Source organism: Gavialis gangeticus, unplaced genomic scaffold, assembly GCF_001723915.1.
Source record: "Gavialis gangeticus isolate Ggan-Ray unplaced genomic scaffold, GavGan_comp1, whole genome shotgun sequence".
NCBI classification, from domain to species: domain Eukaryota; kingdom Metazoa; phylum Chordata; order Crocodylia; family Gavialidae; genus Gavialis; species Gavialis gangeticus.
The window spans coordinates 58966517-58984444 of record NW_017729004.1 but is presented as its reverse complement, the minus strand read 5'-3'; the positions used below and the strand labels follow the sequence as shown (position 1 = coordinate 58984444).

The 17928-nt window shown below is 41.8% G+C and overlaps 1 protein-coding gene across 4 annotated transcripts in view; it reads right to left on the bottom strand.

The window, feature by feature from the left end:
* The window catches only part of DYNC1I1 (dynein cytoplasmic 1 intermediate chain 1), a 365136-nt gene that overhangs the window by 64282 nt on the left and 282926 nt on the right, over nt 1-17928 (bottom strand). For all 4 annotated transcript variants that reach the window (XM_019508454.1, XM_019508456.1, XM_019508455.1 and 1 more), the window contains 4 exons: nt 15711-15857; nt 10467-10580; nt 8246-8379; nt 5212-5356 (listed from right to left, as the gene is read on the bottom strand). In XM_019508454.1, the coding sequence (XP_019363999.1) occupies nt 5212-5356; nt 8246-8379; nt 10467-10580; nt 15711-15857 (540 nt within the window). The remainder of the gene's footprint in view (nt 1-5211; nt 5357-8245; nt 8380-10466; nt 10581-15710; nt 15858-17928) is intronic.

The window sequence follows — 17928 nt, the reverse complement described above, 5'->3', positions numbered from 1 at the left end:
TCCCTGTTCCCCCGAGCACTACCAGGAGTGACTAGAAATAATGGTCACAAGCTGGCAGAGGGTAAATTCAGATTAGACATCAGGAGGCGCTACTTCTCTGTCAGGGTGGCTAAGATCTGGAACCAGCTTCCAAGCGAAGTGGTGCTGGCCTGGACCATGTCCTGAGGCAACTGGAGGCTTGGGTCCTCCAAACAGATGCTCTGGTAGCTAGCCAGAGTGTCTCTATGGCTGCCCTTACATGCAAGGCAAAGAGCAGTGCAGGCTGCAGCAACCTGGACCTGGGCTCCATCCCCAGGGAAGTAGGGACTGGGGGTTGGGGGGACTAAAGCTGAGGCTGCGTGGGTGCAGGGGACTGGGGGGGAGGGAGATGTGGGGGGTCACTCAGGAGGGATGGGTCCCTGCCTGCCCCCCGCAAGGCCCACAGCCCCCCCCCACAGCAACAGTAGCCATCAGGGTGCTCAGGCCCTCCTGGCACAGCCCCCCACCCATCGGCATGGGGCAGCATCGTGCAGCCCCCGCTTCCTGGCACCCAGCACTGCCTGTGCCACATCATGTGGGCCCAGCCTGGCTCAGCACAGGGCCATGTGCCTTCAGGCAGCTCTGGGCTGCTCGAGCTGTTACCCAGGGGCCGGTACCACTCACAGAGACCACCTGTCACACCGGGCTGGGTCCTGAGTGTGCAGGTCCTGCACGCCATTGAGCTGGGCCAGTTCCATGCATGCAGGACCCAGCCTGGTGCAACAGGCGGTCCCCGTGAGCAGCGCCAGCCTCTGGGTGACAGCCCGAGTGGCCCAGAGCTGCCCAAAGGTGCCAGGCCCCGTGCCAAACTGGCCCAGGCCCACGTGATATGGCATAGGCAGCATCGGGTGCCACACAGCCCCACACTGAGCAGGGGGGCTGTGCCAGGAGGGCCCCAAGCACCCTGGCAGCCACTGCTGCTGCAGGTAACCTGTGGGCCCTGTGGGGAGGGGTTGTGGGCCCTGCAGTGGGGGGGCTGTAGCCCTGTGGGGGGGGGACATGGGATGTGTGGGAGGGCATGTGGCCTCTGTAGGGGGGGAATGTGGGCCCTGTGGGGGAGGGGCTGTGGCTCCTGTAGGGGAGCTATGGCTCCCATGGGGACAGCAGTCTGTGAGCTGTGCAGGGGAGCTGCACCCGGTGGGGTGAAGGGGACACACCCCTCCTGAGCAGCGCCCCCAACACAGCCCCCCCCCCCAATCCACCCATTAACCTCACACCCCCAAGACACTCCCACAAACCCATCACCCACATAGTTGGCCCTGTGGGTCAGGAGTGAGGGGACTGGAGCAGGGGGAAGGCTGTGGGTTGAGAGTGAAGGGCAGGGCACTGGCATATCAGTGCTACTCAGAGCTGCACATGCTGGTGAGAGAATGGGGGTGGGGCAGCTCTGATTCTTCTATGACAAAAAGTCAAAAGTAAATGCTAAAGTGTATAAATATTTAGAAATTATTTTATGATGATGGTAGAGGCGCTGGTAGGCTTCCAAATTGCTCTAAACTTGTAAATATAACAATAAAACATCACTTAACTGATCTCTCTATAATTTAGTGGCATTTCATTTTAATAGTGAAAGAACACTATTTTGGGTATTTTAATGAGAGAATTTGGGTTTCTTATAAAAGATTTTGCAATGTTTAAACAGGGCACACCAGGAGCTCTGCTACTGAGACAAGTGGCAAGTCCTGGGCAGAGGAGCCTGTCCAGGGCCAGCACTGGGGACCCAGCTGGAGGGCAGATGAGGTGGCTGACCTCTTGGCCCCAAATGGCCAAGAGGACACACTTGGCCAGTTCAAAGCAGGCCACCTCAAGGAGCACATTTTCTGGGCAATAGCTTCTCAGATGGCAGAGTGGGGGCACTAGCTCGCCCTGGCTGCAGATCCAGGAGGAGCTAGGTAGGGTTATTTTGCCCCAGGTGGCACAACTTGCCCCGTACTAAAGTGCATGTCCAGGTATGTGCGCTGAGGCAAAAATCCCCAACTCAAATTTGTGCTGCTCTCATTTGAGCTGCTGCAAGCGCACACGCCTGCATGTGTGAATGCACCCCAGATGATCTTTTTGCCTCACCTCTTTCTGCTTCCCCAACTGGAAAGAAAAGGATGGCTAGGGAGGGAGCAGATCAGAAGACCAAATAGCAGGGTCAGAAGATGAGGGTCCATCACAGGTCCTAGATTCTTTCAGCCCCTTTGACTCAGACTTTAGTCATCTCTGTGCATCAGCAGATATTATTCTGCATCTCTACCTGCATCCAGTCCGCACATCAGATGCCCTTTAATGAGCCAGGTGTAAACATCAGATACCCCCAACCAGATTCCTACACATCCATCTGTTTCTCTCTCCCAACACCCAGGTATCCAGGACAGAGTTGCTTCAGGTACCTCCACCACTCAGCACCTATCCATCACCTGTTTACCATGCTCCTACAGCACCCACCAAACCCAGGCACCCTCTAGACACATTCCATCATGCCTGCCATAGCAGCCAAGTTTTATGGAGCTCTGTACTCCACCCTGTCACCAATTGGGGTAGGGTCTGGTAATTATAAACTGAAGTTTATAATTTCTTGCAAATTATTTACAATCACTCAAATTAACTTATTAAGACATTTGCATCATCTGTCATACTCTCAGCAACACAAAATTAGTAACTATGATTGATCAAATCAATGCAAAAATAGGCATTTGATCAGGCCATTTTAAACAAACATATTATAATATCTCAAACACATCATAATGCCTTTACACTAGGTTGATTCATAGGTAGCTATGTTTCTGTTTAGAGCACAATGCTGTCACATGACCTGCCCCAAGCCAATTCTGTATTTACGTTTGCTATGTATCTATCCCATCATCTCCTACCAACAATGCCTTTGAGGAAAACATGCTGAGATGCTTCCTGATTGGGGTCAATTTCCAACACTGGAACCCTGTTGGGTGCATCTCAAGCTATGAGCCAAACAAAGACATAAAGCCACCGTCAAGATAAAAGTCAGACATTTTAAAAACAAATCTTTGCCTAATGTATGATAATAATAACAATTTAGATGATTTAAACAGCAAGAATATTAACCTACTTTATTTTTTACCACTTAGACTGTTTTAATTTTTTTCACTCAGCTTTCACAATCAAAGTAGAACGGGGTATTTAATGAGTTTTCCAATTTTCTCTCATTTTTTGCTTATTCTGCATTAAAACAATACAGCTTCATAGGAGGTTGGCATCTGCAAAGTTTCAACAGGCAGTCTGGTCCATTTTTGTGTAAAATGTCTTCTTCCTCTGAGGTACCTATACATTGCATCCCTGAGTGTGTTCATGTGCATATAGTGGGTATATACTGAATTGTTCTTAAATATAATAGGTCCCCTTAATGTTGCCTCTAATCACTCCTTCCCACCAAAATAAAAATTCCACACTCCATTTATGACCATACTTTGCTATAGTGTTTGTAGAAGAGGCATCTGATGTTCGCAGATGACTCATTGAAGGGGGTGGAGGAACAAGTGGTGAAAAATGTCTCTGGAGGTGTTGGGATGACTAGAGTCTGATTAAGATGAATGGGAGACTCTAGGACCTGTGGACACTCAGCTTCTGACCCCCTCTCCCCCAGCTGCTTGTTATTAATACCACCACCTCCTCCTCTTAAGTGCTCCTTCCTCATCAGTTCCCTTCTTTCCAGTTGGGGAAGTAGAAAGAGGGAAGGTAGAAAGACCACCTGATAGGTTGCTCAGCAGGCCCTTAAGTTATTCCCAGTGGCTGGTATAAGCAATTCTGAGTTGTTCCTGCAGCCGATTTGAACATGGCATCTCTGCTGGGCAGCACGAAGCTGGGAATCACATCAGATGATATTAGGGAATGCAGCCAGAGATTGTTACATTTTCTCCTGATCCATATGTGGCTTTAATGAAATGACACTAATAAACTCTCTGGGACTTTGGCCTGCATTTAGAATACTGGGTTGGTCACTTTGTGAAACACAGTAAAAAGCAACAAAAATGTTATTAATCAGTGTAAAAAAATATCAGTAATCTATCTGATGGCAATTTGTGGAAGTGCAGTTCTTTACAAAAGAAATAGCTGCAGGAGAAAAAAGTACTAGATCTTCTTGCATACAGTATATCTTTCCAACAGCAAGAAGCTGGAATTTGGACTATGCAATATATGCAAGAAATATGGCAAGAGCAGTTTCTGACACTGGGCAAAAGCAGAAGTAAAGTCTGCATCAATCTGTAGGGAACAGAACAATGAGAAGGCTTAGCTCCCTAGCTTCAGTTCAGCTAATATTCAGTTACTTTCTACAAAGAAAGATCTTTTTTCTTCATTCTGCTTCTCAAAAACAAGGTGTGTATCTTATTCCAGGATGTAATGTATGCAACAAAATATGGTATTCAGGTCATTCTCTCCATTACCAGTGACTACCCTAATGCTGCTTTGGTGACAAATACTGATTTATATTTTGGCAAATATGTTTAGCTCTATAATGACATCAATTAATTGAACCTGGAACTTGAATATTACATTAATTTATGTTACATTTCACTTGTACGAGCTTGGCTATTTCTCTTCCCAGGTAAGAATTTGTCCAAGGAAGAAATGGTGATGATGATGAAGATGTAAAAAGCAGACCAGCATGCTGGCTGCATCTCCCATTAGCAGTGCCCCTTAGGTGCTTCACTGGCAGGGAGTGATCATATCTGTTTCTAGACAATACTCTCCATTTTTGGATTGTGCTGACCCTGACAGGTTCCCTACGGAACAAGGATTAGAGCATCTTTCTGACATCATAACCTCCTTCCACCAGTTGGCAAGAGATAATCCTAAAGTGGAAGCAAGAATAAATAAACTCCTGGGTGAATTTAGTTACACAAGCAATGAATTCTACTCCTCATGCCATGATGCAGTGACAGCCTTCCTGCAAGTTGTATTCCTCATCTTTTTGCCCCAGAATGTTCAATGATATTTTCATGTAACCCAAATTCATACAGTGCTTTATTTTTAATGTATGAATATTTAATTTGGCAAAGGAGGAAGAGAGTATCATCTGCGGGGGGAAAGAGTAAGTAGTAACAGCTGAAGCTACATCTTATTTTGATAGACCAAACACTGATTATAAGTAGCAAAAACAGGGACCTTTTTTTTAAGTTACATAGGGTGAAAAGCATTAAACAAGCCTACCTCCTTCCATCCCAGATCTCTCACCTTTGTAGTCCACAGTTTGACAGTCCAGTCAAATGACGATGTAACAAAGAGATGGGAAAAGTCAATTGGGCCCACTGCCATGTGGCAATTGATTCCTGTGACAGGCCCTTGGTGGCCTTCAAAGATTTCACCAATACCTGCTTTACTGCAGAAAGAAAATACACAAACCTTAGTCACAGATTTTTTAATTTTCCTTATCTTCAGGTTCATGCCTCACTGATTCTCTGAAAAGTTGTGTTCAATCAGTAAACCTCAGCTAGTTTCTTTTATGCCATTGTCTCCAAAGACTTGTTGTTGTGGGCACAATTCATTCACAGAACCCCTCATATAGATGTCTTCTTATAAGTTGCTTTCACATACAGTATCAGAGAGACTGTGGTTTGCAAGAACATCTCTGAATAATAATAAAGGAAAGACTCACAGAGACTAACGAATCCAAGTAACCCATTATCATGCAGAGCATCCATTAAGATTGCAAGCTGCTTTAATAAAAGACATCAATTACAGTTCCCTTTCTTTCTGAACATCTGAAATAACTTTTTCAGGGAAGCTAGGCAATTCACTCAGAAGTAGATCCTTCTTACTTAACTCTACTGAATTTAAAGAAACTGTTCAAAACAGCACAGTGAACAGGACTTGTCTCCAAATCTTAGGTCCAGCATTGGTTTGAACATGTGGCAATTTATATTGCATTAGAATGATTCAAAGAAAGAACGGAGCAACTATAAGAAAGCAAAAAATAGATTTCCATTAAAGAGAGACATTGAGAAACACTCTTATGCACTTTCTACAAACAACCATTCTGAGTTGACTCATATCACTCCCCCATGGTACCCAAAAAAAGCATTATACCACCCCTGCTTTTATATGGATACCACAAAAGAAACAAACACAGTCAACACATCTATGGATGACACAGCTGCTAAGGCCATGCATTTTTGCCCTTGCTCAGTGGGATGAGAGTGAATGCACAGCAGCCAGCAGCTAAATCCTCAAAGGCCTCTATCAGTTATGGCAGCTTGCTCAAACTAGAAACTAACCACAGCTATTAGTAAGCCGTTAAAACCTACAATGCCTCTGAGGAAGCACTGACTTGTCAGCCAGTTTCGCTGTACCATGTTCCATAGTTCTGGTGTGAAGCATGCCAATTATTTTATTGTTTCTACATAGGGCAGGATATTTTATTGTTACGTTCGAGAGATATATAAAGAGCATGAAAAACACTTTTTCCTTTACACAGCTCTCTCTAAAATTTTGTTTCCCTTTGTAATGTATTGTGTTGAAGAACACGAGAGCCCATGAAAATAAATTTTATCTTGTGGATGATTCCAATCCCACATGCATGGAAAAGGGCAGAGTGCATTTTTCATAGTGGTCAGGGGATATACTAAAAGAGCATCAAGCACAAGTTGCCTCCTCTTGTGGGGTACACAAAAGCAGGAGCATGTTTGAAAGTTTAGAAGTGCTAAATCAGAAATGACCCAGGGCAGCTTTCATTTATTCAGACAGCCCAAGACTAATTCAAACCATCAGTCACCCTATCATTGCCTAAGTAGAGACATTCAAAATTGCTATGTATCAGCAATAAAGCTAAATATCCAAGGTTTTCATTAATAAAAGGTATACCTTTTAAAGAGTCTATGAACTGTTCTATTATTTTAATATTATGAATATGGAAGAGTATTTAAATACTATAGCAATATTAATGGAAATTAACTGGTTATTACAATATAAAATTAAAGCACATGGCACTGAGAAATATCAAAATGTAGAACAAACTGTAAACCCAAGAATGGAATGGAATGGAATGCTGAGAAGCATGTTCTTTACAAGCATCCAGCACAGTGAAAATGTTACCAGCAGTTAAAACAAGCACACAAGTGTGCAGAAATGCATTTTAATGAACATGAGGAACTGATCTTTGAAGTGGCCCCAGGTGAGATACCACTTACCCCTGAAAAAGTTTACAGAGTGCAAAATAAGGAACTCATTTAAATTATGGAAGTGGATTTGCACCTTCACTGCTCTAGGAGAACAGGAGATCATTGTTGTAATGTGCACAGTGGAAAGGCTCTTCTATGATCTGTCACTTAGATCTGTACAAAAGATTAGTTCAGATCTTGGGTAGCCCTCCAAACAATGTTAGGAAACATTCTTTTGGATGGTACTTCCACTGCATTTCAGACTGTCACTTTATCCATATTTATACCCAGGGCCTGATCCCACACTGCTTACCCAGACAAAACTCTCATAGAAGTTTAGAGGAGTAAAGGTTGCAGATCAGACTCCTCATAAGTAGCATCACGTTCAGGCAAAAGTCTGTCCTATGTTATTAAGGTGCTCTCCCGAGAAGATGGTTCCACAAGTTATCCCTATAGTGTAACTCAGCAGACGAAACTGAGGGTGCAGATCTTGTTCAAAGGACTAAAATGGACTAAGGAAGAGCAGTCAACCAGCCCGGCTCCCACTACGCACGCTACTGCTAATAGGAAGTGCTAAATGATGTAACAACTTGCAGATACCCTACAAGTTGGAACAGGAGCTGCTGGGGGGGATGATTTGGAGGGTGAAACTTGGAAGCTTCTAGGAAGCTCCATGCATTCAGGGAATTGCACATCTCTGATCACACAATGCACCATTTAGCTGCAAGCAGCAGCACTGAAACCAGTGCACTTCAACAAAGATCCAAGTCGCTGCAGTCTAAATGGACTCCATGTATGCAGGACCCTGTGCATGAAACAGATGGGAGGTAATCACAGCTACCAAATGCCTTGTTCCAGTATCCATGGAGCCAGTCTTCTCTGGACAGGCAGAAAACCTCAGGGCTGGCACTGTTCTGCCCTTCCCTGCCCCTCACCTCAAGGTGAAGTTACTGTCAGAAAGCAGACCCAAAATGAAGCTGAGGCTGGGGAAGGAACTACATGCAATCCTAACAGAGCATTAATGGCACTGATGATAATGGACTGAAATAAGAAAGATAACGTTCTCTGTAAAACACAAACACTATGATGTAAGAAGCAATTCTGAAAATCACCTTCCATGACGGCAAGCTGTGTAGACTGTCCCCTCCTCACTGCCCACCACAAAGTTATTGACATCTCCTGTTGGGAAAGCCATTCCTGTGACTGCCACTTGTTTGGATTTATTGTACGCCAGTTCCATACTCTCCTACCAAAACAGACCATAGTTATTTTCTGATTGTTTCCCAGTTGTTTTTAAAGGCATCAAGGGGGGGGAAAAAAGGTTATTTTCCTAAATCATTTATTGTTTTTGCATAGGTTGTTACAAGATGCATTGTCATAGAATATGAAGCACTGCTGCCCATATGCTGCTGCATATCACATGTTTCAGGCTGGCTGGAATTTATCAGTCTGTGCTTCATCTTCTGAAGTCAAGCAGAGATGACAGGTGAGAATTTAAAAACTAATGGTGCAGAAACTAAAGATAATACCTTAATGGTTACACTTGTCATCCCCAGGCTCTAATAAAGCACACAATACCCTTATATTTACAAACATTTTGAAATCAATTGTTTGCCAGGAACACATGTAATATCTGATACACCCAGGACACTTATCAGACAATGCAATTTGTCCCTCTGTAGAACAGAATAAGAAAGTTAGGATCAAGTCAGCATTACTGTTCTAAACATTATTTCTCAGGGGTTTGTTATAGCAGCCATAAATATTTGCCCAGGTTTTTACTGTCAAGCTGCAAGCTGATGAGAATATTTTCCGTTATTTCCCCACAGTTAGGCTTCAAACCAAATCAGCTATGTTTGCTTTTTTTGAGTAAAATGAATGTGGGCATTTCTTTTGTATAAGCCTTTACTTGAAAGAGATTTTTTTTGCACGTATATAACACCAAACCACTTGTTTTCTTAAGTGTAACCTAAGAATCTGTGATGGGGGTGAACTGACTTCATAATTTTTGTGCATAACTATTTAAGAAAAGTTAGAGTGTTGCTACAGCTGTGATGGTCTAGGGGGTATACAAGAAAGCATAAAGTGTCCTTCCTCAGACCTAAGCCTTAGGGACTGGTCAGCGTGTACTGTTGGGAGAGTTTTTTTTCTGTAGCCACAATCAGCTGGACTTTTCATAAAAGGAAGGGATGTAAAATCCGGCATATAGATAATCCTTACTACCAAGTTCATATGCTCCTATGAAAATATTTGCCTTTGTTAAAAAACTCAAAACAAAAAATAGAAAATTTACACACATTCTATATTTATAAAGTTCAGGACTGTAAAGCAAAATAGCAAAAGCTATGGAATCCCAAGTTGAGGCTAACACATTCACTTCTAGTTTTGTGACTTTCTTTGTAAGAACAGAATAAGTTAAGATTTGACACAATTTACCATGTTGACACAATTTACAATGCTGTTAGAACTAGAATTACTCTGTAGATGCATATCCCATTTAAATGGAGAGTTTACAGAAATTGAAACTGAAGTTAAACAACAAACATTTATCTTTGAAGGGATAGTAATGTTCCATTAAGAGGCATTTCTACAGGATATTTTGAAAAAATCTGCCCAATCTATTCACATTATTTTAATAAAAACAATAATAATATATTCTTCATCCCAGTAGATGAAAAATGAGAAATAAGGGATGTTTTGGAATAGAAAATAACATAAAAATCGAAGCGTTCCAAAGGTCTCTTTCAATATCTCTTCTTTGTTTAGTTTGCATTACTATAATCACTAGTGGCTTGGAAACTTTTCCTGGATTTCCTTTTATTTCTAATACAAAGGAGAGGGGAAAAAGACAAGAGTAGCAAACATTCCAAAGTGTGCATGTGTGTGGGGGGTGCCCAATTAAAAACTTTAGATTTGCATTGTTTGTTCCCTTGGTAACAAAATGCAGGCAACAAACTAAGCTTTTTGACTTTGTGAAAGACATATAAGTGGGTAGGGTGGGTTCCACAGCAGTGCAGTCTACTCCATATTTGTTAAACAATGCTGTACAGTAAGCACAATTTATACCACAGGCAACTTCTATAATTACCGTGTTTTAAACTAGATTATTTCATTTTCACTTGAAACTGACCTATGTATTAACGTATTACAATAATTACATGATTTGTGGTAAAGGAAATGGGTTTTGGCTCTTAGAGGAGACTGCTGGAAGCAAGTGCATCCATTGGTTTTAGTTTGTGTAGGATGTGAGGTTTTGGCTTTTGCTGTGTTACATTAAGCAGGTATCTGCTTTAACCAGGATGCTTTTTTGTGTGGAGGTAAAAATAAACCCACCTGTGGAGTTGAGAGCATATCCAGACTCCAGGAGCACATTTTGCCATCTGTGGAAACTGTAATGAGATTGTGCGCATTCTGTGTTCCAACTACATTCACACAGTACACGGGGTGCTGAAAACACATTAAGACTGGGAATCAGATATGGCATTCTTACATTTTCAAAAACAAATTTCAATTTCAAATGTCAGGGATGTTGTTTTAAAGAATGATTAAGTAGTCACGTAATGCCAGCACAATACAGTTACTCAGCTATTTGCCAGAGAGGAATTTAACTTGCCTTTTGTTTAAACTTTAAAAGGCACGTTATGGTGGTGAGAAATGTTTTCAAAGCTTCATTTTACTTCATAAAACAACTCAACTGAGTAATTCTGCGAAAATGTTGAATTATATGGATGATATTTCACCCACAGGGACACGTATCATTCTGCTGATGGTTTTGATGCTGAAAATGACTGGCAGAAGGAAGCAAATCATCCAAATGGAATCGAAATGAAGACTTTATTCAAGAAAACAGCTGCACAAAAAACTTGGACTTTGCCATAGTTTGGCTGCCGTACGAAATATTTGCAGATGTACTTCAATGGAAAACTGTGAACAAATCCACTAGTCCTCTTGACCATAGGCCAATTTATATTCAAAGCTATCAGTGTAAATCTGAATTGACTACACTAGCCTAGGGGTTTACACCAGAGTTACACCAGGGGAGCTGAGAGCAAAATTTGGTCCACAGATACAAACTTGGTCCATTTCACATGCTATGATGAAGCATGATGAATTTATTTTTCAGGCATCTTGAAGGGTTAAATTTACAAGAGGCTGCCATCAATGCTCATCTGCAATCATTTGCAATGCACAATGTTGCACAGACCATCCTCTGTGCCAGGAAATGACAGAATGTATGTGAGCAAACTCCATTTAAAGGTTACAGCCAAATTCTGCTCCTGTTGGAGTGAATGGCAAAACTACCAGTCACTTCATCGATGCAAGACCAGCCCCTACATGTGTAAATTCCATCATCTGCAAGCACAGGAAAAATATGATGAAGAACTGTGCATGCAACTGACTGCACATGAAAATCAGTGTTATGCACAGAGGTCAGATTTGGAAAACATGTCCCCAAAACTAGATTTTTAGAGAAACTGATTCCCTCATACCCATAGGAAAAGCCCTAACATGACCTTTCCTGGTGTACTTATTAACACAGCACTAAAGGCTAATTAGCACATATTCTTATATAAAAAGCATTTAGTCTATCAGTCTAAGTTTTAATGGGCATTTGTCCTCATAAAATGAGCTCTATGCATTTGTATAACAGCTCCTAGGCTGGTATTGCAAGGAAGGAAGAAGGAGAAAGTTCAAATTGGCAAATTTTCCATGGGCATATTGGTGGGCCAGCAGCACCTTCCCAAAGAGTGCCTGGGATTAATCAGTACTACCAGCCATCAGTTTCATGAGTGATAAATCTCACTGCAGAATTTAAATGCTGTCAAGAAAACAGATGAAAAAGACAACCAGCTATACATAGCAGAAAGTATAAATGGGGTCCCCTTCCTTTCAAAGGGTAGATCCCATCTTGTTTTTATTTATTTTGGAAATGAAATCATCATGCAAGAGGTTTTTCACTTAATTAAAATTTCCTGTTGTCCCAAAGGCAGATGTGGGGTGGGTGTGAAAGGAAATTAGTGAGTAATCTGTGGTAGGACTCTCTTTCCTTATGAATCTGGGCACCAATCAAGGGATATAAACTCAGGGAGTTTTTAAACCCATGATAATTATGCAATTTTTCTTTTTTTCCAGATAACTAAGGAAAGGGAGGGGGGGGAAGTATGAACCCCTTGTTTATACACAGAGTAATCTTAAAAATACCTAAAATAAAAATAACGAACTATTTGACTCAATTACCTAGCTGGATGCAGAATAACACTAACACAGAATAATTTTCTTGATTTAACGCAATTTTTTGTACTTAACAGCTTAGGATATGATCCAGAATTTGCAAACCAGGACCAATTTTAAAATAAATGTGTGTTTTGCCTATGTAAAAATAGGGGGGAAATGGCCCATTTTAATTTGGAAAAGTTATTCTTCTACTTAAGAACAAAATGCCACATTGCCTAAGACAGCATTTCATAGAAACACAGAAAATTAGGGTTGGGAGGGACCTCAGAAGGTCATCTAGTCCAACTTCCTGCTCAAAGTAGGGCTATCCCCAATGATATCATCCCAGTCTATGCTTTGTCTAGCCAGGTCTAAAAAACTTCTAAGGATGGAGATTTCACTACTTCTCTGGGAAGCCTGTTCCAGTGTTTGTGAGAGAGTTTTTCCTAATATCTAACCTAAACTTCCCTTGCTGCAACTTGCGGCCATTGCTCCTTGTTCTGTCATCTGCCACCACTGAGAACAGTCTAGCTCCATCGTCTTTTGAACTCCCCTTCAGGTAGTTGAAGGCTGCTATTAAATCCCCTCTCAGTGTCCTCTTCTCCAGAATAAATAAGATGGACTGCCCTCTCCTGCACTGTCTCCAGTTTGTCCTTTGTGTAGTGGAGTCCGAAAACTGGGCACAGTACTCTAGATGTGGCCTCACCAGTGCCAAATAGAGGGGAATAATCATGTCCCACAATCTGCTGGCAACATTCTTACTAATACAGTCCAGTATGCTGTTAGCCTTCTTCACAACAAGGGCACACTGTTGGCTCATACTCAGCTTATGGTCCACTGTAAGCCCCAGGTCCTTTTCTGCAGAGCTGCTGCTTAGTGCTTAGCTAGTCAGTCCCCAGCCTGTACTGGTGCATAGGACTGTTCTGTCCTAAGTGCAGGACTTTGCACTTGTCCTTGTTGAACCTCATGAGATTTCCTTTTGGCTCAATCCTCCAATTTGTTGAGATCTCTCTGAATTCTAGTCCTACTTTCCATCTTATGTACTACTGTCCCCACCCCAGTGCCTTGGTGTCATCTGCAAACTTGCTGAGGGTGCACTTCATCCTATCTTCCAGGTTGCTGATGAAAATATTGAACAAAACCAGCCACAGGACTGACCTCTGGGGCACTCCACTTGAGACCAGCTGCCCACTACACATTAAGCCATTGATTACTACCCTTTGAGCCAGACAATCCAGCCAATTTTGTATCCACCTTACAGTCCATTCAACCGACTGGTATGTCCTTAGCTTGCTTGTGAGAATGTTTTAGGAGACTATATCAAAAGCCTGCTAAGGTCAAGGTAGATCACATCCACTGCTCTCCCTGCATCCATGCAGCCAGTCACCTCATCATAAAAAGCAATCATGTTGGTCAGGCATGATTTGCCCTTGGTGAATCCATGCCAACTGTTCCTAATCACCTTCTTCTCTTCCAAGTGAAATGGATTCCTTGACGGCCTACTCCATGATTTTTCCAGGGACTGAGGTGAGATAGATCAGTCTGTAGTTCCCCAGATCCTCCTTCTTTCCTTTCTTCAAGATGGACAATATATTTTCCCTTTTCCAATTGTCTGGGATCTCTCTTGATCACCATGAGTTTTCAATGATAATGGCCAGCAGCATTTCAGTCATATTGGCCAACTCCCTCAGCACTCTTGAGTGTATTGTATCTGGCCTTTTGAACATGTACACATCCAGCTTTTCTAAATAGTCCCTAACCTATTCTTTCATCAATGTTGGCTGCTCACCTTTTATTATTAAGATTTAAAATTTGATTATTAAGAGAGTCAAGCATTTTTTTCAGGTAATATCTTTTACTGGACCACCTGCATGGATGGAATAAGTTAAGGAAGCTTTCAAATGCAATGCATTCTTCATACGTATAAAACAGACAGGTAACATTCACAAATAATCTGTTTATATTTGTTGTAATTAGAACATTATATATTGTCCTCTGCTACTGGGAAAGTGATCCAAATTTAAAATACAGCTCCTAGAAAATATAATTTTGTCTGAAAAAAAATATTAGGTATAGAGGAAGAACAAAGAGTTGCATTCCTTTCACTCATTTTGTGCTCAGATCACTCAGTTTTCTATGCTGTTCACAGTGTCTTGATCCTAGTTCTCTGGCTTCCCAAATTGCTAGATTACCTGTGAGGAAAGCACTGTTTCCTTCCATTCAGAGTGAACAATGTTAGCTCAGCTAACTAGAAATAGAATGGGCAACAATATGAGGGTAATTAAATGCAATGTTGCAGTTGCAATTTATGGCATAATTTGGGCTTTAGAAAGTCAGACAAATATTCCCAGTGACAGAAATCTTAAGAACTATTTTGCTTTTCCAATATCAGTGTCTGTGCACACCTGCCATTTTCTAATATGTATGGCAATGCAATCATCAGATTAGTGCCATATTGAATGTTTGTACTAAATTATGTGTAATGGTTTTTACATGTTGATTTTTAACCCTAGGGATTATGTTGTCATAGCAAGCTAAAGATTTAACCTTCAACTGCAAATTCCAAACATAAATGCCATAGAATTATAGAATCCAGAGACACAAAGACCTGTTAGCACGGGATCTTCCTGATAGCCTGCATCTTCCCGTTAGCATGGGATTCATTGCTACTTTTTGAAGTGCTTTGAGTACCCCGTTTCCTTATATTTCTAGTGATCTCCTACTGGAAGTTTATTCTACATTCCAAGAGATCTCATTTTATTCCTATGCAATCTACATCTCCTTGGCTAATGTTTAGCCCATTATTCCTGACTACATTCTCTTGTGTCACCAGAATGACCCTTGCTCTCTCGGGACTAAATTAGGTATTTTGTCCTGCACTACTTCACACCATAATAATCTCCAGGGAAGCTGTGTGACTGCTGTTTTATTTGGAAATGCATGCGCACAACTAACTTCATTTTCATTCTCATAATGTGTTCATTCTGCTCCATAGTCCAGTACAGAAGGAGAGATGATGACCTCCCTTATTCTCCAGTCTTTCTGGATGACGTGTTCCTCAAGAGGAAAGCAAAAGCAAGCTGTCCCTGTTCTCCTCAAGATACCCTGGCTTAGACATACAATATGGGGAGGCTTTCTGCACAACCAAGCAAAGGTCATCACAGTCTTGCTTATAGTATCCTCACCCATGGAAAGCTGTCAAGTAGACATTTCCTCATCTGTTTTTCCCCTCTAAAAACCCATGTTTGTATTCCTTTTGTGTGCAACACATACTGCATTCTAGACATTACAAAGATTAAGATTGCTACACATCTCTGCTGGTTGCTTCCACGCAAGAGTAAATACAATGATATTGAGCCTTACCGTGTGTACTGCAGCAGAGAGGGGGGTACGCTGAACTGGAGTTCTCCTGTGACTGCGATTGTCCCACAGGACAATTTGCCCAGAGTATGTTCCTCCAACAACCAGGTTTGGATGAAAGCGAGCAAAGCAGACAGACATCACAGAAGACTAGAGTAAAACAGGGTAGAGTAGAGGTTTCAGGTTCATTGTCAGTCAACTTCATTGCTATTTCTCAGAACATCTGGTACATTTATATTCTCAGAAATACATAGCACATAACTCTGATCCAGCACGCTGAGAACATCTGCAACTTTTACTGAAGTCAATGGGACACTTACAAAGAATGCTGCACTGCACCTAATATTTGTAGTCCAATTGATTTTAGAGAACAAGTTGGTAGGGTAGGCATAATGAATTTGGGATAGTAAAATGCTGACTAGGATACCATTGCCAAGGAGATGATGTTAAAGTGCTTCCTCTAGGTTTCTTTTTTTTTTCTTTTTTTTTTAAAGTTTTTATGCAATAAAAGTAAATATTTCTATTTTATTTTAAACCCAACAGGTGAACCTCTACACTAGGCTTGTCCAACAAATGGCCTGTGGGCTGTCATGCAGCCCACCAAGCCATTTTGTGAGGCTCAAGGTGCTGCAATGGAAAACTAAAGTAAACACTGTACTTTCATTTTGGGGTGGGGGGTGATGTGATACCGCTTCCTGTGAGGTCTTTGAATATGGCTCGCCAGCCCACTGGGTGATAAAAAGTTTATGATCCAGCCCCACATTCAAAAAGGTTGGACACCCCTGCTCTACACCACTATTCCTCCTCCTTGAGCCTCCCACCCCACCTTACTCCATCACAGAGACCTTTATGATACCTATAATACCTAACTCCAAGTAATGTGCTTTGTTCATGAATATGATCTCCAGCAGATCATTCAAACTCACTATGAGTCAAGGAGAAAAAAAATGCAGAGTATGAACTTTGAAGAATGGAGTCCCCCAATACTTTTCAAGGTTTACAACTCAGACTGCCCACATACAGCATCTAAGCAATATGTGTTTGCTGATGATGTTACCATAGTAGTCCAAGGAACAGACATGACAGAATTGGAAAAGATACTGAATACTGACATGAAACTCATTACTGTCTCCACAAGTGGTGCCTGAAGTTGAGCATCAATAAATCATTATAATCACTTTTCCATCTGGACAATTGTTAAGCCAACAGCATGCTGAATAGCAGAGTAGGCAACCATACTCTTCCACATAAGCATACCCCAACTTATCCAAAAGTCACATTAGACCATTCCCCCATCAATAAATATCACATTCAGAAAGTCAGTAATAAAGTCTCTGCATGGATACCTGCCTTAAGATGTTTAGTCAGCACAACATGGGGCACCAACTTCAAAGTGCTCAGAACCACATCACTTTTCAATGGTATATGCTGCAACAGAGTATTGTGCTCTTGTATGGTCCAGAAGTTGTCACACTAAAAAGCTTGAAAGTGTACTTAACAGTGTGGTGAAACTCATGACAGGCTGCACAACTTACACACACACATATGTACTCCCTGTACTCTTGGGCCTTAGACAAAGTGATATAAGAAGACAGACCCTAACATCATGACTAGCAATAGAGGTAAGAGATGATGAACATTATCTGCTCCATCAGCTGTTAACTGAAGACCCGAACAGATGGAAACTTAAGAGGTTTAAAAGTCATAAACTCTTTATACATGAAGCCCACAAGTTCTTTAAAGAGACTGGGGATGCTGAACCAAAACTATGGGCAGCAACAGAGTGGGCTGACCATTGGGAAAGGTCAGACCTATTTCTACAATTTTTATACCAACACCAAACAAGTCCTGCATTGGGCACGATTTTGACAGAGAAGTGTGGGTCAAACTGCATAGACTGAAATCTGGATCCAGATGCTTCAAAGCAGCACTTCACAAGATGAACATCTTAGACAGCCCCTGTGTGAATGTGGTGTCCAACAAATAGCACAGCACTTAATTGAAAGTTGCAAACTTTACAAATGCCCAGAGGGGGAAGATGGAATTCTCACGTTGAGCGATAATACCAGAGAGTGGCTTATAGACTGATATCTGATGCCATACAAGAAAGAGACCCTTATTCTTGCCCTCATAGGGTGCATCCAGATGAGTGCACACGTGCCTCTTGCCCCATCTCAAACCCCTTTGAGACAGGGCAAGAGGCACGGTGGGAACAAAAAAA